Below are 21768 nucleotides of genomic sequence, written 5' to 3' on the forward strand. Positions count from 1 at the left end.
GTACTTCGGGTACCCAAACTTTCGGATCGGATATCGGGTACCCGTTATGATATCCAATTGGAAAAAATAGACTTTATAAATAGATTATTGTAATATCATTCAACACTAAATACCAACATTAACACAAGATTTTGACTACATTACTAATGAAATTAGAATTTACTCAAATTATACATTGATTATTAACATTTAGGATTTTGAGCTCTTGGGAAAAAAATATTTAAATTGGGAAAAACATAAAAAAAGGTCTTATCGGATCGTTATTGGTTACTCATTATTTATACAATGATATCCGTAACCATATCCAATAACCAAATTTCGGATCGGGTACCTGAACCGATAAGTCGATAACCATATCGGTTCAGGTATCCACTTTTTTCCGATCGAATATCTGTTCGGGTTTCGGATTTTTGGTTTTCGGATAGTTTTGCTCAGCCCTAACTCTGCTGACACTGGCTTTTCGGCTATTCTTTTCACTTCTGCTTTGTTTTGACCTACTGCTAGCTTCAAGTACCCCTCTAAACAAACAAAGAAAACTCATGAGCATCCAAGGAGTGATGAAATAGATTAGATTCAAGCAAGGAATTTTAACTTATTATTAAAGTTATTGTCATAATACTACTAATTCATCATTTTATGTGCAGTCTAAATTCAAAGTGATGAACTAAAACGGAAAAGGGAGCTCCTAAGGATCACATCAAGTTTGAGCACAAAATACAAAGTGGGACTTGCTAAGTTGAATTACAATGACCATGGCTTAACCAACTGTTAAAATCAAGCAAACATTCATAAAAACTTAAGATGCCATATAGAATTAGCACGTTGTCCGAAAGAACACCTCCAATTATCATACTTCCCTTAAAATTATCTATTAAAAAATACGCTAAGTAGCCCCTAACAGTATCAATAAACATGAGCTCTCAAGACTTGTACCCCTATTTGAAACAACTATCTCTAATAAACGATAAAGGGTACATGATAAAAAAAATTAGAAAGGATCTTGAAAAAAACGTCAAAGCATAATCAAAGATATATAGTACAACATTGTTCATATTCCGCAACATCTATACTATTATTAAATCTCCAAGGCAAATCATGTCACGCCGCCATGTGTCACCTTATCTAAACATGACAAGGCGCCACATCAACAATGACATGGAGGATGTGCTTTTCTATATTGATACACAAAATGTTTGTGTTAGGGTTCGAACATGGAACCAACAAGAAATATAGTAGAAAGCTTACCATCTTAGCTATACTACTATTTATGCCTTTTAACTCTATTTAAATATATTTAAGTGGGATAGGATTAGTGTACATGTATTTATACTTTTTTTTCACATGGTTTATGTTCTTAATTTTCTAATTTCACCACATATTGATTGCAAGAAAATTTAATTTTGTTACCATTATTGAAAATGATTTTGAATAATGACTGCATTTTTAATTTTTCCATTTCTACATATAGTATAACATGTTTTTTCATTAATTAGTCAACAATTGTTTTAGCATATGTGGATCATAGCATATACACAAAACATTTATTAGTATTGGACATGAATTACAAATAATAACAACCCAGTTTGGCTTTCTTCTCCCCCAAGCTGAGAGGGTGTACGTTAAGGGTGTTTACTAACGTGCGCCACCTTCACCAATGGCGAAGAAGAAGAAGGCTAGCTTGATTGTAACTTCACCAATGGCTTCGGAGGATGTTTCCGCTCAGTCTAACCCTAGAAATGAGTCTCTTTTGGTTCCAGAAGGGGGCCAAAAATCGAACCCAGCTGCTGCAAATAGCGCGACGAACTCTGAGAATGAAGAACTTGTTTACTCCAATCTAGTGCACTCCTCGGCTGGTATGATTCCTAAAGCTCTTCATGACACCATTATTGCTTTGAATCAATCGTTGGGGCTCACTGGGGAGGGGAATTTGATTCCTCAGTGTAGTACGGACTCTGTTTTTCAAAACTCTGGTCATGTGGGTGTTATTGGTCAACCATTGAAGCATCAAGCTTCTCCTAGTGGTTCGACACAGGTTCCTAAGGAGGGGGGAACTGTTAAGGAACCATGGGTGAATCTATTTGCTGGGGCTAAGCTTGCTTCCAAAGGAGCTCCCCTGGAATTTGTGACACCTTTGGTTAAAGATGGGAAAAAAGTAGCACAACTGCAGCAATCTGAGCTTGCCACTATGGCTGATAAATGGCAAGCCTCTTTAGTTATGTATGTTGTAGGAGAATCACCAACTTTGGCCTCTGTAAGGAGATTTATGGCTGCTGTGTGGAGTGAAGTTTCTACTCCTCAAGTGTTTTTTCATGATGAAGGGTACTTTATCATTAGATTTGAGTGCATTGAGGATAAGAATCGCATTGTTGCAGGGGGTCCTTACACCTTTTATGGTAAGCCAGTGATCATTAAGCCATGGGCAGCAGATTTCAACTTCTATGAGGAGGTTCTCAAAGTGATTCCCTTGTGGGTTAAATTTCCTAATTTGCCTTTGCATTGCTGGGGGAGTGATTCTCTCAGTAGGATCAGTAGTTTGTTGGGGGTTCCCTTGTGTGCTGATGAGTGTACAACAAAGCAGGAGAGAGTTTCATTTTCCAGGGTTTTGATTGAGATGGATATTACTACTGTGTTACCAGACCATGTTTGGATTGAAGATGCTAGGGGAGTTGTGTTCAAACAGGCTGTAGTGTATGATTGGAAACCCCTCTATTGTAAAAAGTGCAACACAGCAGGCCATGATTGTACCAAGCCCTCTAATGTAGCTCCTAAACCAGCTGTAAAGAAGATTTGGGTGGCTAAGCCAACTCAACAGCATGTTTCAGCCCCACAGCAACAGACAGGGGGGATCCTTACTCCCCATCATGATCCACCTGTAGTTCAAACTAGTGGTCAAGATTGGAACATTGTAACAAGGAGAACTAGGGGACCTAGCAGGATGAGGAATTTGAGCCCTAGTAATCCTTTCACTGTGCTTTCTGGTGATTTGGGATTCAAGGAGATATCTGGAGAAATGGATAGTGATGGTGTGATTGTGCAGAATACCTCACATGAACCTCATGAAGAAGGTTAACTTATGTACTTGGAATGTGAGAGGCTTTAATGATCCTGTTAAAGCTTCTGAGGTAAAGCATCTGTTGCAAGTTAACAATGTTAATATCATTGCTTTATTAGAAACTAGAGTAAAAATAGCTAAATTTCCTAGGTTGTCTTCTAAACTTGGTAGACACTGGAGTTGGGAGAACAATTATAGCTTGAATCCTAGAGGCAGGATCTGGTTGGGTTGGCAACAATCAGAAGTTGATCTGTCAATTCTGCATACTCATGAGCAGTTTTTGCACTGTGTGATTAGGGATAGAACTGGTGATATTTCTTTCTTCTTTACAGCAGTCTATGGTTTGCATACCATTGAAACTAGGAAGGATCTTTGGCACTCCCTTGTGCTTATTCTCCCTAGTGTTGGTTCTCACCCTTGGCTCTTATCTGGTGACTTTAATTCCCTCTTGTCTGACACTGATAGGATTAATGGCTCTCAGGTTTCTATTGCTGAAACCAAAGATTTTAATGAGTTCATTTTGACTGCTGGTCTTTGTCCCCTACAAAGTGTGGGTCACTATTTCTCATGGCATAAAGGTTCTGGTGATGGGAAAACAGCTAGTAGAATTGATTGGGGGCTTGGTAATGCTGGTTGGATCCATAAGTTTAGTGGTGTTCCTGTTCAATATCTCAACTCTTCCATTTCTGACCACTCTCCACTCTTGGTGAACTGTTTACCTGATAAAATGGAGGGAGGCAAACCTTTTAGATTCCTGAATTACCTTGCAGATCATAGTAAGTTTGCTTCTCTGATAGAGAATAGTTGGGGTACCAGAGGGAAAACAGGTTCTGCTATGTTTAGTTTGTGGTCTAATTTGAACCTTGTGAAGCACAAGTTGAAAGCTCTGCATTCTGAAGAGTTTGCTGGCATCAAAGAGAGAATTGAAATGGCTAGATCTCAGCTAGAGATAGTTCAAACCTCTCTTCAAACTACTTCTCCTGAGTTGTTTGAACAAGAGAGAACTTTCACTGATAATTTGAGGAAATGGCTTAGGGTGGATGAAATTGCTTTGAGGCAAAAATCAAGAATTCAATGGCTCCAAGTGGGGGACTCTAATCACCATTTCTTCTTCTCTTCTATCAAGGAAAGGAATAGGCAAAACAGGATTACAGTTCTGTTTGATGATTGTGGAAACAAATTGGTTGAAGCTGATGCTATTCAGGGTGAAATTGTTGGTTTTTATAAAAAATTGCTTGGGTCAGCTGCTCAGTCCTTGCCTGCAGTTCACATTCCTACTTTGAGAAGGGGTAGTACTCTCAGTATTCCTGCTAAACAATGGCTATCCAGAGAGGTAACCACTTTAGAAATTGACCAAGCTCTTAAAGGGATTGGTGATGACAAAGCCCCTGGCCTTGATGGGTTCAATGCTGTTTTCTTTAAAAGAACTTGGCATGTTATTAAGGCTGATGTGTATAAAGTTGTACTTGAAGTTTTCAGAACTAACACTATGCTGCCTCAATTCAACTGTACTTCCATTACTCTTGTCCCTAAGGTTCCTAACCCTTCTAAGGTTAAGGATTTTAGGCCTATAGCTTGCTGTACTGTTATCTATAAGCTAGTGGCAAAGATTCTCACAACCAGGATGCAGAGTGTTATTGGTGATGTTGTGAATGAAGCTCAATCTGGCTTTATTCCTGGTAGGCAAATCTCTGATAATATTCTCCTAGCAACTGAGCTGATCAAAGGTTATACCAGAACTCACATCTCTCCAAGGTGTCTCATAAAGGTGGATTTGAAGAAAGCTTATGATTCCATTGAGTGGTCTTATCTGAAAAGTGTTATGGTGGAACTTGGGTTTCCTGTGTGCTTTGTGAGGTGGGTTTTCACCTGTATCTCTACTGTTTCTTATAGCATTTTGATCAATGGGAAGCCATCACAACCCTTCAGAGCAAAGAAGGGTTTGAGACAGGGTGATCCAATGTCTCCATTTCTCTTTGCTATTGGTATGGAATATCTTACAAGACACTTACAACAGCTGCAGAATTTGCCAGATTTCAATTTCCACCCTAAGTGTGAGAAGTTGGCCCTCACACACTTGATGTTTGCTGATGATCTTCTTATGTTCTCAAGAGCTGATACTCTGTCAGTTGAGATGCTTTTTGCTGCTTTCAATAATTTTTCAAGAGCTTCAGGTCTTGAAGCTAATTTGGACAAGAGTAACATTTACATTGGTGGGGTTTCTGCTGCTACCAAAGCTGCTATTCTTGATGCAGTTCATATTCCAGAGGGGCAATTTCCCTTTAGGTATCTTGGTGTTCCACTCTCTACTAAAAAACTGGTTTATAACCAATGCAGAACTTTGATTGACAAGGTGGTGGCTAGAGCTAAGTCTTGGACAGCTAGGCATCTCTCTTATGCTGGTAGACTTCAGTTGGTTCAAGCAATCTTGCTTAGTTTGCAAGCTTTCTGGTGTCAAATCTTTATTTTACCTAAGAAAGTGTTAAAGGAAATCCAGAACTTCTGTAGGATTTTCCTTTGGACTGGTCTTACTGATCCTTCCAAAAGATCCATGGTGGCATGGCACTCTCTTTGTCTTCCTAGAAGTGCTGGTGGGTGGAACCTTAAGGAAATGGGGTTATGGAATAAAGCTGCTGTGTCTAAGCTGCTTTGGGCTCTAACTCACAAAAAAGACAGATTGTGGAGCAGATGGGTTCACACCTATTACATTAAAAACAGGCCTCTTTCCACTCAATGGCCAGCTACAATCTCTTGGTCACTGAGGAAGATTCTGGATTCTCACACTCTGATTGATGATGTTGGTGGATGGGATGCTGTTGTGCAGAAAGGGAAATTCTCCATTAAATTGATGTATAAACATCTCCTTGGTGTTCATGACAAAGTTCCCTGGAAAAGAGTGGTCTGTAATAATAAAGCTTCCCCTAAGAGTGTGTTTATCACTTGGCTTGCACTGTGGAACAGACTTCCCACCAGAGATAGGCTGCTAGCTTGGAAGATTGTCACTGCTAACAGTTGTCCACTTTGCTCAACCATGCCTGAATCTACTGGTCACCTATTTTTTGAGTGCTCATATTCTGCTGCTGTGTGGGGAAAGATCCTTCAACAGTTGCAGTTTCACAGAAATCCTGCTCCATTTGATCAGGAACTTGCTTGGATATTGAAAGCTACTAAAAGAACTGGTGATAGATATAAATTGCTGCTGATGTTCTTCTCTGAAAGTGTTTATGGCATTTGGCTTCAGAGAAATGAGATGGTGTTTAACCAACAATGCAGAAGCCCTGCTGATTTAGTGCATGATATCCAGTTTAGGGTGGCTTGTAGGGCCACTGACAGTCAGAAGCTGCTATGCTGAGTTTGTGTTAGAGGTGTCCTTTTTTGCTAGTGTTTAGCTTTGTGCTTGGTGTTTTTGGTGTTCTGGTGGCTTGTGCCTAACATTGTGCTAGTTCTTTTACTAGCCCTCTCCTTTTGGTAATAAAATAACTTTATTTGCCAAAAAAAAAATAATAACAACCCAAAAAGGGAAGAACCTATTACTGAAAATTGATACGTACTATATACAATACTTCACATCCAAATAAAATAAACGATCTCCGAATAGTTATTTAAAAAAGGTCAAACTCGCATACGCAACACATGTAAACAATGCGTACAAATTTCGTATATTATCCAACATTGTAACCGGGGCCCAGGACACACACTAGTTCTTTATTAAAACTGCAACATCAGAGATGAGGATCATACGATAATGTCCTCAGCTACCAACATAACTACTTGCAATTTGCAATACAATCCATAAAGCCAACACTAAAATGATTATATCAATGAAACTAATCAACAACTAACTACTAAAAACAAAAAAGAGGGCCTTACTCTACAAACTAAAAAAGCCCTGAAATTTGTTTGTTCAAAGGAAATAGTTTCAATACCTCATTTGTGTCTTTCAACCGCAGAAGATCTAATCTCTCTGATGGCATTCTGCTTGTTAATGTGGTTAACTACAATCATAAGCACGCTAACATAATTGTTATACTTAAAATAAGTGACAATAGGATAGGAGAGAGGGTAAGATGAGCATACCCAAAAGTTGAAGAGCTCAAGATCTTCCTTTGTGGGCATCATCCAAACTTTACTCCTAAATTAATTTATAGAATAAAATTTTTAATACATCATCCAAAATGAACAACAAATTGACAAATTAAATTAATCTCAAAACCAAATTGATCACCTTTTATACCCCGTAAATCCCCTGCTTCCCATTTTATACAGTGTAATGGAGATATTTCTCAGCCCGAACTACACAACCGAACTTCTATTGTGTTGTAAAGAATGTCCAAATAAGTTATAAGATTTAGTTATGACCATTATTATTTATTAACTAATATTAAGTGACGAAGAAATAGATTGAATAATAGTTTCGAACTAATAGTATGTGAATAATATTACCGTCCTTTACGATTCATATGTTTAAAACTACGAACAATATTAGAGAAAATGGTTTTCGAGATGTCAATAAAATAAAATAAAAAGTCATAAATTTACTTGATATTATAAAAAATAAAGCCTAAATAGATTGACGATTACATTTCAATTTCATGAATAAAATCCTATTTAAAATTCCCCCAATAAATTTAAATGCTAATTGATTAGGGTTTCAATTGAAAAGCGCAAATCCAACCGTAATAACGATGAATTTCAATAAGCAAGAACCCTAATTAACAAAACTTCAATTAGAAATTACCCACAACAACACAAATTCTAATTGATTGGGGCTTCAATTGAAAATTCTGCAAGAAGTTGAATTGAATTGAAGTAAAACCCTAAAACCAGATTACGAATCAATTACTGAATTGAAAAAGTGGAGAGAGAAGCTTGAAATTAAACCTTAAAGGATGAAATTGAAGGTGAACTTCCATCGCCGACGCCTCCAAGGAGCCATCACCCACCATCGTTTTCTCTCTTTTCCATTATCGACCTTCAATATGTTCTTATATATAGTCGAATCCCCTTTCCTAAACCCCTAAATTCGATTATTTATTACGAAAATTTTAATTTCCCCCCAAATTTGAATCTCTCTCCTCCATTGAAAAAAATTCCTAGAAACCCTAAAACCCATTTCCATCTATAACTCGTACGCGCGTCGAATCGATTTCAGCACCCGAGTCAGTTCGTCGCGGCTGTCGAGGGAGACGTCGCCACCGAGGCGGTTGAGGATGGAGGCGATTGAAGACCATCTTTGCGGGACGACGACGAGGAAGTCTAACCCTAGAAATGGGTCAGTGTTGTTTGGTGATGAGGAGAGAGAAAAGTGAGAGGAGGAGAGAGGCTCAGCAAATGCATAAACAACGAAATAAGAGGGGAGATATGTGAGGGTATATTAGTCTTTTTGCTTGGGACACCAAAAGTGTGATTACCAAAAAGTCCTCAGCTCCTGGGAACACCACAAAAGTATATACTAGTCTTGTCTACATTAGGTTCAAAACCTGAAGCCTTTGAAAATTTCATGAAAGCAACAAATAGCATACACACAAGTTATCTATGTTACATTGTTGCCGACAAACCTTAAACTCTATCTATATTTCTCACAAAACTCTCATGTTTATCGTGCTTTTCCCCCAAGTTTCCAACATAAAATATCCGAAATTTTTTTATCACAATTATAACTCGAAAATCTTGAAGAAAATTCCTTGTCTCGCTTGAGACAAATAACAAAGGGGGTACTAAATGCAGGTAGCGTTTTACCTAAATGCAGAATAACTTAAACATATTTAAATATTATTATTCATATGTTTCCCTTGTTCTAAATCTATCTTTTTTCCTATCCAAAAGCTATATAAACACTTTAATACTCTGATTCAATAACTTGTATAATAAACTCACGCCTTGTGCTACAAATCGACGGACAGCAATGATGAATTACGCAAAGACGACTATTTTACGGTACATAATCGGATTTATTTTGGTCAAATCATATTGTACAACGAATAATTATTGAACGAACCAATACCACCGAAAAACATAGCCGACACCATTTTCCGGCACCTATACTAGACCGCCGGGCGGAATTTCCTGCACCCGTACTAGACCGCCGGAAGGAATTTCCGGCACCCGAACTAGACCGCCGGAATGCTTTTCCGGCACCCCTACTAGACTGCCGATTATGATTTTTTTTGTTCACTTTGACACTGTGTTTGGAAACCAAGTAAACTTGGAAATGTGAGGAAAAGTAAAATTATGGAAATCTGTAGAAAAGCAACTCTGAAGAAATATGTAGAAATCACAAATTTTAATTTGTTTGGCTAATTATTATGGAAAACAAGAAAAATGGAAATATCTCATATATTTCACTTCTTTAATTTTGTTTTCCTCATATTTCCACAGTTTTTCCATCACTTTTGAGGGGAAAAATGAGTAAAATAAAACAGGCAAAATATAACTAGTTGATTTCCACAGATTTCGACACATTTCATGAAAGAAGATGAATGAGAAGTAAAGGAGGCGGCAAACAGCGTAATTGTAAACGGAGGAGTTTTGATTATTGAGTTTCGGAGGTTATTAAAAAAAGGACGTTTTTGTCTTTTTTTTGTTTGTTTTTAAAGTCATTAAACAATTCTGTATTTAGCGTTTTTTGTACTGTATTTAGTACTTGCGATAACAAATTCTTTTGATGGCATTTAGTGATTTTCTTTACAACAACAAGGATAATATTCTCCTTAACCAAAATTTTACACGAGTCAATCTAACCCGAAGTCGAATCCCACGCAATTCAACCGAACCCGAGTGCGTATTTTTCCTCTATGGTTCGTCACTCTCTTACATTATCACCGGCACCGCACTGTGTAGTTTCTACTCCGTACTTGCTGGTAGTCTCTAAGCCCAACCCAGTCAGCTCAAATGGCCACGCGTCACCTGACTACTCTCCCCTCATTCACGACTCTCTCGAAACAACCCACTTTTCCATTTCCAACTTCACTCAAATTATTCCCCAGATTTTCTCTCTCTTCTCTCAAATTCTCCACTATCTGTGCTTCTTCTTCTGCGTCATCCATGGCTTCCGATGCTAAAAGGGTAATATTTCTTATCTGTTTTTCTTATGTGGTTCATGTTGTTCAAGGTTTTGTTTCATTTTCTTTGACATGATTCCAATTTCGATTGAAGTTTTCTTAATATGTCTAATTATATTCAGAATTTGCTTTTTGGATTTTTGTGGGTTTTAGATGTTGATAGTTATGATTGACGCTAAATAACCCTACCTCAACCTCACTTCCGCTTTAATTGATAATGGTATCATGGTTTCGGTACCATGACGCGGATACTGAACATATCTAGCTCAATTATTACGAAAAAATTCAAAAATTATGAACATTTAGTTTAAAGATTACAAAATATACTAGTATTACATTTCTATTTTGCCATTTTGTGACAGTTCGAAAATAAGATGCTTGTTCACAACGATTGTAGAGTAAAACTTATTAAGGGAAATTATGGTAATTCAATGACAATTACCCAAAATTTCCCTATTAAACTGGGTTGAAGGGATCGGATCCTTTTTTTCCTAAGAAAAATTACCCTTATTTAATATATGAATGATCATGTTTAATTCTGAGGATATTTCTGTTACAATTGCAAACTCTTTTGTGAATATGATGAATATATGTAATTTTATTCTTAATTTGGTTACTGCGGTTTTTAGGTCTTAGTTCCAATAGCAAATGGAACAGAGCCTATGGAGGCAGTGATCACCGTTGATGTATTGAGGAGAGCTGGTGCTGAAGTGACTGTAGCTTCTGTTGAGAAGGAGCTTCAGGTTGATGCTTGTCATGATGTCAAGATTGTCGCTGATGCGCTGATAAATGACTGTAATCAGACGGTTTTCGATCTCATTTCTCTTCCTGTATGTACTTTTCTTCCCCACTCTCTTATTTTCAGTTATTCATGTAGGGAATTTTATGTGAACTTTTGTCTTCACCCCTTCCACAACATTGATTAGATTTTCCTAGTACGTTATATGGTTATGTTTGGATGTTTATGCTTTTTGAAGCAATAGGCGGGGGATCTTTATCTTTTCGAATTGATGTCTTTCCCCTCGCTTTATCTATTTTTTGTTGCATGATTGTGAAATTTCTGTCTCTTTCAGCTCCATTGGTAGGCAGTGGTAATTGACGATAATGGATTACTGGTAAGGGTGCAAAGTCATTAATTTAGCTCAGTAGCTCCATTTTGAACCTACATTTACTGCATTGTGAGATCTGGAGAAAAGAGACAGATAGAATTATCTGGAAAAAAGAGACAGATGGAAATATCTGGAAAAAAGACACAGATGGAAATTGAGGTTATTTCCAACATTTGTTGTGGTGTATTAGATTTTGGGTGCTTTCTTTGGATGTGTTAGGATATATTTTAGGAGTTATATTGTAAATTGATTATGAGTAATTGTGATCACTTATTATTTCCTAAATTTGTGTAAATGTTATCCAAGTTAAGCGTTAAGACTCATGAAACAATAGTCTTATATGCACGAAGAACTGTTAGAGTTATATTATGTCCAGGGTTCTAGTTTGTTAGGAAAGTAGAGTTGTGTTAGTTTAGGAATCTAATAAGAAAAAAATTATATTACGTAGAAAAAATTATTCGCAAATTTTCTCTAAAGAAAAAGTGGACATCAAAATAATTGGAGTATGGATTTTTATTATGTTTGTAATGATTGGATTTTGTTTAAAAATTCATATTAAAATATGATTTATTTGTGATAATATCAAAATGTGTCTTAATGAAGTACTTGAAAGGAAGAAATAATTATGTGATTAATATGGAGTATATTTTGCTGTAATTAAGTATTTGATTGTCACTTTCCTTTTTTATTTTTGACTTTTTGTTGGCTGTGATTAAATTTGATTGTCTGATTGTCTGATTTTATCTTTATATCTTTTTATTTTATTTTACAATTAATGTTAATATAGTTTGCAAGTAGTAGGGGAGTTTTGGACTATTCTGTAGGGGGACACCATAAAGTCATTTACGATAATGACCTCAGAGTTCCCTTATAGAATAAAGATATGTACAACCAAGGAGGCCAATGAGAAAGTAAAGAAATTATATCCCTTATTACTTCTACATGGTATGTTATCAGCGTGCTGGAGGCTCAACGCGACCCAATGCAGTTAGAGAAGCAGTTGGCTAGGCCGAGTGTGCTTGTTGGGCCGCTTGATCCTGTTGGACTTGCATAGTGGGATGCCCATCAATATTCTCCATATTATCAAAAGCTTCCACATCTAGAAAATCCAAATCAGCATCTTCATTCAATTCAACCATTTCAGCCGGAATTTATTGGCTTTTCTTGAGTCTCGGAAGGGATATACTGCATACACATCCTCAAAAAAATTCAAATCACAAGAGAGAAAAAATTCCTAACAGGGTGAAGTAACGTCATTACTTTCTCGGAAGGATGTCTCATTCTTCTATGCCAGAACTCCAAGTTGGATGGTTACCTTTGATAGGGAGGTATTGCACTGACTTCGTTTTGTCGAAGTAATAGAGTCCATCCCGTCTTAACACTCGTTCCAATCAGCTCCCTCAACTGGTCCTGCATAGCACACATATAAGAGTTAAATTGTACAGTGCATTGCAAATCATCATTCGTTCGTGATACCAAAATTAAATTGCAACTAAGTTGTGGAACATATAGAACATGTTTGAGAGTGATTTTGTCTGACAAACAAACAAAGCCTTCTTGAGTTGCATTCACCATTTCACCATTAGGAAGACCAACCTGATAATCAGAAAGTCTTTTTATCAATCAATCAAGACATATCTCTAGTACATGATGATTAGCTCCTGTATCCTCAATCCATAATTGAGCAGTAAATGTACCATTAAGACGATTCTCTAGAATTTTACGTTACAAAAGAACCTTTCCGTTGATCGGCTGAGAAGACTTGTTGTGAGGAGCTGCCATCAGTACCTCCTGCTACCGTGTTTGCAGCACCCACTGCAAGAATTGTGACAGCCGTGTTGGCTCTAGCGGAGCTCCTGCCACTTTTTCCCCTACCTCTAGCACCTCCATTGGTCTTCAAACGATCATCATCCCGCTCTGGACAACCATGTAATTCGAAGCATTGTGTAACTTCGTGCCTGGATTTCTTGTAGTGTAAAAACAAGGTGTGACCTATATCCACTCGTCCACGCTCCCGACCCGTGTCTATGACTCCGTAAGGAGCGTGAACCCCAATGCAATGTCAGGTGAATTGCAGTGTTAGGTGTGCTGTACTCCTTGGCGAGACGAACACCTCATCTTGAATCTGATACGCCTTATTGTGGGATGGCAGTGGTTCCCGTGAGAGAATGTTTGCACGTGTTTGTGCAAATTATTCCAAATATAAACCCATGCGAAACTGATAAAGCACGCCGGTCTCACGACGAGACGTGCTGGACACTAGCAGTGCCTTCCCACATTCAGTTTTGCAAAATAAGTAGGCATAAGCATGCTTTTGGTTTGTTCACATTTTGCAATGGAGGTATGTAACTGCTGAATTCGAGGACCATTCACAACAGTTAAGCGAGATTTAAGATTGTCCCATAAACACTTAGCATCCTTATATTTGGAGAGAGAAAATTTTACCTCCGGGCTAATGGTGTTTGTTATCCGCGAAACTAGCATGGCGTGAATTGTATTAAGGCGGAGTTGGTACTGTGAACTCCAATTTACGCCTAGCCTGAGTAGCCTTTAATGTCGTCCGCACATCGCTAGACCAACCATCATAATTGTCTTCACGAAGACGAGTCGGTGTAATGAAATCCCATGGTCTGTCTTGCAGACCAAGGTAAAAGGGTCTACTTATTTTCGATTTTTAATGGTGGTGGCGGCGGCGCTTTGTCGACTGCCATGATTTTGTTTGTGTAGGTTTCTAGCCTGATACCATGTAGAACTAATTAGGGATGTAACTGCTTTACTTTCTCTTTGGCCTCTTGGCTGTATTATATTACATGGGTCTAACGCTTAACTTAGATAACATTTGCACGGATTTAGGAAATAATAAGTGATAAGTGATCACAATCAATCACAATTAATCACCACAAATTTACAATGAAACTCCTAAATAGGATGCCATGTATGTTATCAAGCCAGTGCTACATGGAAGAAGCAAGCACATGCATTGATATGACATATGTTTAGCGAGTGATATTTGCAACAACTGAACAATTAATCTGATGCCCTTGGAAAGTGAAGATCAACTTGTTGAATATATTGAGCAAGGCACTCAAAATGAGATTACTTTGTGCAACTTAGAAAGTTACTAGGTGTCTTCACATGGAATTCTGTTGAAGACACCTAGTAACTTTCTAAGTTGCACAAAGGAAAAAAGGAAAAGAGTTTAGAGTCGACATTCTCTCTACACTAACATCAAGAAGTCCTTATACTTTCTAACTAGATAATTCACGCTAAAGACTAAAGAGAATTTTTGGTACAAGAGTAAATAATGGAACCCCTTAAATGTTCTTCCCCTTTATGCTGCATGAAGCGATGAACTGACTACTCAAGTTCTACTTCCATGTCCCCGGCTCTGTGAATCTAAAGTTACTAGGAAAGACCTTTTGAGTTCCATTAGTACAATATAAGTCCTTGAACAGAAAGGAGTAGTTCGATTGTTGTGGTCCGCTGCTAAGTTTTTAATTCACCATTACTTAAATGTGACGAAGGTATTCCAGAAAGTTTCAGATATGTTCCCTTGGTATTCTCTACCTTTTGGACAAAAATCTCCAGCAATGTTGATTATTGACATATCTCTCTTCCGTTTCTTCTTCTTCCTCTTCTTTATAATAGCCTTTTTGCATCCTGTTTTTTCTTGGAAAATTTCACTTAAGTGATTTAATGAGTGTATTTAATTATTGGCAGGGGGGGATGCCAGGTGCTACTTCTCTGAAAGACTCAGCAACTTTAAGAAGCATGGTGGAGAAGCAGGCTGCAGATGGTCGTCTTCATGCTGCAATCTGTGCAGCACCAGCAGTTGCCTTGGGTTCATGGGGCTTGCTTGAAGGTTTGAAGGTAAGATCTGACGTTGCCATTACATGTGGTCATCTGATTCTGTTACTTAGCTAATTTGTTTGATGAAAAATTTGACATTTGTGCTTCTTATATTATTATTATTATTGTTGTGGTTTTGAATATGTGGCATATAGGATATAATATTGCACTCGTGGGTTTTCATAGGCAACTTCTTACCCTTCCTTTATGGAGCAATTGTCATCTTCAGCAATTGCAGTTGAATCAAGGGTTCAGAAGGATGGTAAAGTGGTGACAAGTCGAGGGCCAGGTACTACCCTGGAATACTCCGTGACACTTGTTGAACAATTATATGGGAAGCAAAAGGCTGATGAAGTTGCTGGGCCACTGGTATGCTTTTTTATTTGAACACCATTTTCCAAATCATATTTGATCAGGAAAAGGAATGACTTGGCTTGTCTATGCTGTACGGAGTATAAAAAATCTTAGTTTTAAACATATATACAGCTGTATACTCTGTACAAGAATTTTAGGTTGTGTACTTGTGCTGTCTATGTCTACAAACTAATTGTGTGGTAGTTGGTGCTCATAGTTCATAGACTTGTTGGTGGTGACGACTGATGAGGTTATATGAAGCCTAAAGTTCGAGAGTCTATAGTCGGAAGTAGTGCCAACATTCTGTAATATACCACAACAAGTGGCACATAGTATTGCTTAAATATAGTGTTTTTTTACATGCTATAAAATTCTGCTTACTTAAGTGCTGTGTTACGATGCCGCCTTTCCTTTTCCTTCTTTTCCTCAGATTTTTGTTTTACCCCCCCCCCCCCCTCCCCCTCCCTCCCTCCCTCTTTGGGTTAATTTTTGAGATGGTGCAAAAATATTTTGCAGAGTCAGCTGTTCATGTTTTGTGTTTGAACGTCTGTGTTTCTCTTGTCAATTAGCTTGAGCAGCTGTATTCCTAAACCATGCTACACTTTAATTATTATTCTTCTCCCTACAATTCTAATTTTTTCAGTTTGTCAAAAGAATGAATATAACTTGATCAACAAATGTTATGAAATCTGTAAGGTCTTTTATGCATGCATAAACTGCTTTTATGTGTTAAAATCACAAGCCATGAAGACTGTGCTGTAAGTTCTGGGTTTGCTCCCTTGTTGGATTGGACAAAGTAGCGATTGAGGACCTGGGAATCTGGGATATTACTCTGGGTCAGTTAATAGGCATAATTCTTAACCAGTGGGTTGCAGTTCTTATAATTGTGTCTGCATGGGGAGTGTTGCATACTATTTTCTTGGTTGATCAATATCACATGCATACTTGCGTTGCCAACTCATTCTATTCTTCAATCTCCTTTTGGCAATTTACATTTGTTGTCATTTTTGCTTGATTTTCTTATTATATTTGTGATTTTGTTTCTGAAACTATATGTTCAGATCATGCGGCCCAATCATGGCGAAGAATATTTAATCCGGGAGCTGAATCCGGTGGAGTGGACATTTAGTGATTGTCCACAGGTGAGATCCCTCATCCCTATGTTCTAAGCATTTGTCTATGATGCTCTATATCATCTGCAAACCTGTCATTTTCTTCTAGCATATCAACTATTTAAATTTGCTTCCATTTCACTGGAGTCTTCGTTTCTATTTCTGGCTGTTTATGGGGATCTGGAAAGAGATTTTTGTGCAACTAAAAGCCTCTTTGCTGCAACTACATATATTTCTTTTTTACTGAAGTCATGACCCTGTTTGTAAGCTAATTGATTAAAATCAACTTATTACATTACGTTCATGCTATGAAGCTTTTAAGGGTGATAATGAGTAATGCATTTCTCAATTTTCCGCATATGTTACGAGTTAAGTTGATCATTCTTGGCTGGAAGAAATAATACTGTTTTTTTTGGTCTAGATCACCCAAATTGATTTGTTAAGCCTTTTCGCTGGGGCTCTGATGTTATGTCTTGATATGGGTTTGTGGATGTGTACTCTGATTCTGTTCACTAGAATTACTGAGTAATATATTCAATGTCTTCTAAAATTAGAATGGAGACTGGATTTAGCCAATTACAGGAGATAATCTGCTTAAGAAATCAAGGAAAGCTCAATATAATAAGCAAATAACTGAGACGAAGTTGAGTGAAGATTTTAGATAAAGAGTTGGAGTAACAGAGAGAACTTCATATATCATAATGATCCTTACAACCAGAGTTGGCTTTTTTATATCAACAATTACCATTGACTGGAATTAAATGCAAAATGTAACTCATTAACAACTGCCAAAATGTCGGAAGTATTCTATTAATATGTCTAATACAGCTCCTTGCCAGCGGCTATGCATGATTTCAAGAGAGTTAGTTAGGCTTTCTCCGATCATTCCCTTCTTTGTCTTTCTCTGCACAGTTCATTTCCTTCACAGTCATCATGCTGATTCATGCAATAGAATAGTAGACTCATTTCCGTTATCCATTCTCATCCATTCCCACAATTGCATCATACTCCGTATCCATGGGAAAAGAAATTGGATGTTTTGTGCCCAAACATGTAACTGTCACATCATATGTTCAGGATTTTAATTGTACGTGCCCCATTTTTGTGTCTTTCTTTTTTACATCGTGGTTCCACTTCATGGAAAAACTGCAGTTTGGTGTGTCATAGTAGTTCGTGGCTTCTGTTATTGTCCTCTATAAGGTCATTGCAAGATAGCTTCTGATGGTACCCAGTCTTGGAGCTTTTAGTTATTTTCTCACTGATTTTAGATAGTAGCAGGCGTAGCTGTCGAGCTTTCAATTAATAAGTTGAAACTGACAAAACAAAAAAGTTACTATTAGAATAGAGGTGGATCTACACCCCACACTCTATCAACAAACAGCAAAAGAGGCGATAGGGCACTGAATTTGAATGGAAATGGAGGATTGAGTTCAATGTTGTCATTGTTTGTTCATGCTAGTTTCATTTGTGAGTGTAACCAAGATGCTCTGAAAAGAGAAGCCAAATTATGAGTCAATACATCATACATAAGTTTTGTGTCTTCTGAGTTTTGACATTGCTAGGTTTTTGTCGTAAATGTGCATCTCCCCTTGTGGCATTTCCCTCTGACTTGGAATTTCCATTTTGTATTATTGTTCACCTGTGCAGGTGACCAATTCATACTGCATTTCATTTAGTAATTTCTAAAGAAGTATTCCCTAACACCATTTACAAGCTAAGTTGTATCATATCAGACTCTGCTTTGTAGTAGCTAATGTCCTATGTCCCGGATCATGTGTGTTGTACCAGATTGAACCGAATCACTTCCTTGTAACATTGGAAATGCTTTTGAGTTAATTGCTAGAAGTGTGGGTGGTAGAGCTTGTTTTCGACTTCCTTATCTGTTAGTTTATAAATTTGAGCTGAATGTTTTAGTATGATATTGATTGTACCAAAGTAAGAAAATGAAAAGGGAGCGAGTATTTCCATTATTGTTTGGTTTTCGTTACCCTCACTAAGTCACTATCCTTGAATCCCCTTCTTGCTCCATATAGAAGCTAATTTGATTGCTTCGGGAATAAAACTTCAACCTAAAAAAGAGAAAGAGACGGCTAATCTCCGAATTGTTCACGTTTTTCCTTTTCTGTTTTCTTTTCCTTCATATTTTAAGGATTGTGTCAAATATATGCTAAATCAGCTGTGAGAGGGTTTTAAACAGTTCCTATGGTTTGTTTTCTTATGTAAGTTATAACTTGATTTGTACTGACATGGGAAAAATGCTCTAGATTGGGAATAGTACTTAGGAGAGATGACATTCGTGAGATGTATAGCTGGTGGCGAATACTAAAAAATCCATGCAATAACAATTCTGGTTTAGGTTACTGAAAGTGCATAATCCACCAGCTTATTTTTCTGGTTTATATATATACTGCTGGGAGTTGAGATATCTTTTTCATACATGTCAACTTTTTTTTATTTTTTCTCTTTCTCCAAATGATTGTGGTTCTGCTGCTGTTAGATTCTTGTGCCAATAGCGGATGGTTCAGAGGAAATGGAGGCTGTTATTATAATTGATGTCCTGCGACGAGCTAAAGCAAAAGTTGTTGTGGCCTCTATTGGAGGAAAACAGGAGATATTGGCTTCTCGGAAAGTGAAACTAGTGGCGGATACACATCTTGATGAGGCTGCAAAGTCCTCATATGATCTTATTGTCTTGCCTGTAAGTAGTGCACGTACATTTGAACTTATTTTTTCCCTGTCCCCCTCCCCCCAACAAGAAAAAAACAAACAAACAAACCAAGAGATACTATTTAGGTCGGCAAAGAACATAAAATGGTCTACATGTTGGCAGGGTGGACTTGGTGGCGCCCAGGAGTTTGCGGCCTCGGAGAAGTTGATTGAGATGCTGAAGAAGCAAAGGGAATCGAACAAACCTTATGGAGCAATATGTGCATCTCCAGCTCTAGTCTTTGAACCTCATGGCTTGCTTAAGGTAATTATTTGAATTCGGGTGCGTGGGATTGGTGTCTCCTAGGAATTTGATTATTTTAATTATTCCCTTGTCAGTTTTATGATATGAAATTATTAAAGAGCGCTCTGATGTGATTTGATTTGCTTCTCTTCTGTTTGTTTAAGGATATTTATGTTTTTGTTGTTTGATTTATAGGGGAAGAAGGCAACAGCATTCCCTGCTCTGTGCAATAAGCTATCAGACGAAAGTGAAGTTGAGAACAGGGTTGTGGTTGATGGCAACCTTATAACTAGTAGAGGGCCAGGCACCACCATGGAATTCGCACTGGCCATAGTGGAGAAATTTTTCGGTCGCCAACAAGCAATTGAACTTGCAAAGGTGATGGTGTTTGTTCATCCATAGACTTGACTAAATTACTGAGAGACGACGAGCTTTGTAGTTGAGCAAGCACTAAACTTGTAAGGTTTCTGTCTGTTGTTACACAAAGAAGCTTTTCTGAAATAACAAATAATGTCTAAATCTAATGCAAAATTAACTTATGTATACCGGGTTATATCTTGATATCTTCTGAATTGCAACTTCCAATACCCTTGTGAGTTGTGATGCCCACTCTCCTCCCAACACAAGGAATTAGGGTGCCCGGCACTGGCACATTGGCATACAGCGTCTGCCCGGTTGGTGCCAGTTGAGCCTTGGAGCTCTAGTCAAGTCAAATGTTCAAACAAGAGCACTTCTCATTATTTTGAAACGTGAAATATAATTGTATAGTATGAATTTGCCAAACTCTGGAAGCTCACTTTAAAAAGTTCCAAATCTTTCTATTGGACTTTACAAACGTTATGGGATGTAGACCAAGACCAGGCTGCTCTTTGTCCTTTGTTGCAAGGTTTTGGCCTTTTGTGTGTTAGGCAAGGCTCTATAACGTTTTGACGACATGACAAATGGGTTATTCGATTTGGGTTCCGTTTTGTTTGACTTATTTCTGACAAAATTAGTTTTTTTTTTTCAAATGAAAAATAAGTCCAGTCAAAAAAAGTCTAATAGAACGAAGCTTTGGTTTGGATCAGTATTGCTGGGTTCATTTTGTTAGGTTATGACAAATATAAAACATATATCTCAAGCGGAAAAACCATAAAGCCAGGAATTCAAATTAATTGTCACATAACAATTAGCATAATTTAGGATGCATACATTCGAAGCGTGCCTTCCCTAGCTGCTCCCGTACCGAACAAGAACACGTTTAGGACTCCAAGTGTAGTCCCTCCGTAGATAGTCCACAACACGTTCGGATCCGCCTTAGATTCAATTAACTAGAATTTAGCCTAAGGTATTATGTTATTCGTTTATAATTGTGTGGCAAATTATTAACTTTAGTTTTTAACTTAAAATTATATGAATACTTGAATTGGTGTATTATAAATTGTGATTGTCATCACCTATTTATAGGGTAGGATTATCGAAACTAGAAACCTACTAGGTTCAACTTATCAAATTAAATCTATTAGTTTTAGTGTTTTGCATAACTAATTCTAGTAGTTTCAGGAAAATATTATAATCGGATAAATCCTAAACACTTAAGGATTCGAAACACGCAAGAACACAACGACACGCACGAACAACCCGCAAGAGGCCTGACCGCGCGCGCGGTGGGTTGGCTCGGCCCAGCAGCTGGTACGCGGCCTACGAAGGGCGCGCCAGCATGCTGGCCTCGCCACGCTTGCTGGGCCTGGCCTTGCACATTGCTCGGCTGGGCCAGCTTGCTTGGCGGGCTGTGTTGCTCGCCTGCTCGCCTGCTGTGCTTGCGCGGGCTTCGCTAGGCGGGGGCCTAGCTTCGTGCTGGGCCTTGCGTCTAGCAAGCTCGTCCGATGTTTATTTCGTACGACGCACTTCCGATTAATTTTTCGATTCCGGAATTCATTTCCGATTCGAACAATATTTAATATTTCCGATTCTGGAATTAATTTCCGTTTCGAACAAATATTTAATATTCCCGATTTCGATAATATTTCCGATTCCGACAATATTTCCGATTCCGGCAATATTTCCATTTCCGATAATATTTTCCGATACGTACCATGTTTCCGTTTCCGGCGACATCTACGACTTGGATAATATTTATATTTCCGATACGATCCATATTTCCGTTTCCGTCAATATCATCGTTTACAGAGTATTCATAATTTGCCTTTTGACGATTTCAGCTCCCACTGGAACCGAGATCCGTCGATTCCGAATATCCATAAATGGAGTATTTAATTCACTTAAATATTTGATCCGTTCA

The 21768-nt window shown here is 37.9% G+C and overlaps 1 protein-coding gene across 1 annotated transcript; it reads left to right on the forward strand.

The window, feature by feature from the left end:
- Positions 1-9785: 9785 nt before the first annotated feature.
- On the forward strand, positions 9786-20030 carry LOC110788529 (protein DJ-1 homolog A). Its single transcript, XM_021993168.2, has 8 exons — positions 9786-10117; positions 10743-10943; positions 14943-15092; positions 15258-15440; positions 16487-16567; positions 19035-19235; positions 19368-19508; positions 19683-20030. Exons 1-8 carry the CDS (start codon positions 9944-9946, stop codon positions 19887-19889), a joined length of 1338 nt encoding a protein of 445 aa, XP_021848860.1. The 5' UTR covers positions 9786-9943; the 3' UTR covers positions 19890-20030.
- The last annotated feature ends 1738 nt before the right edge of the window (positions 20031-21768 follow it).

This window comes from Spinacia oleracea, chromosome 4 (assembly GCF_020520425.1).
Source record: "Spinacia oleracea cultivar Varoflay chromosome 4, BTI_SOV_V1, whole genome shotgun sequence".
NCBI lineage: Eukaryota > Viridiplantae > Streptophyta > Magnoliopsida > Caryophyllales > Amaranthaceae > Spinacia > Spinacia oleracea.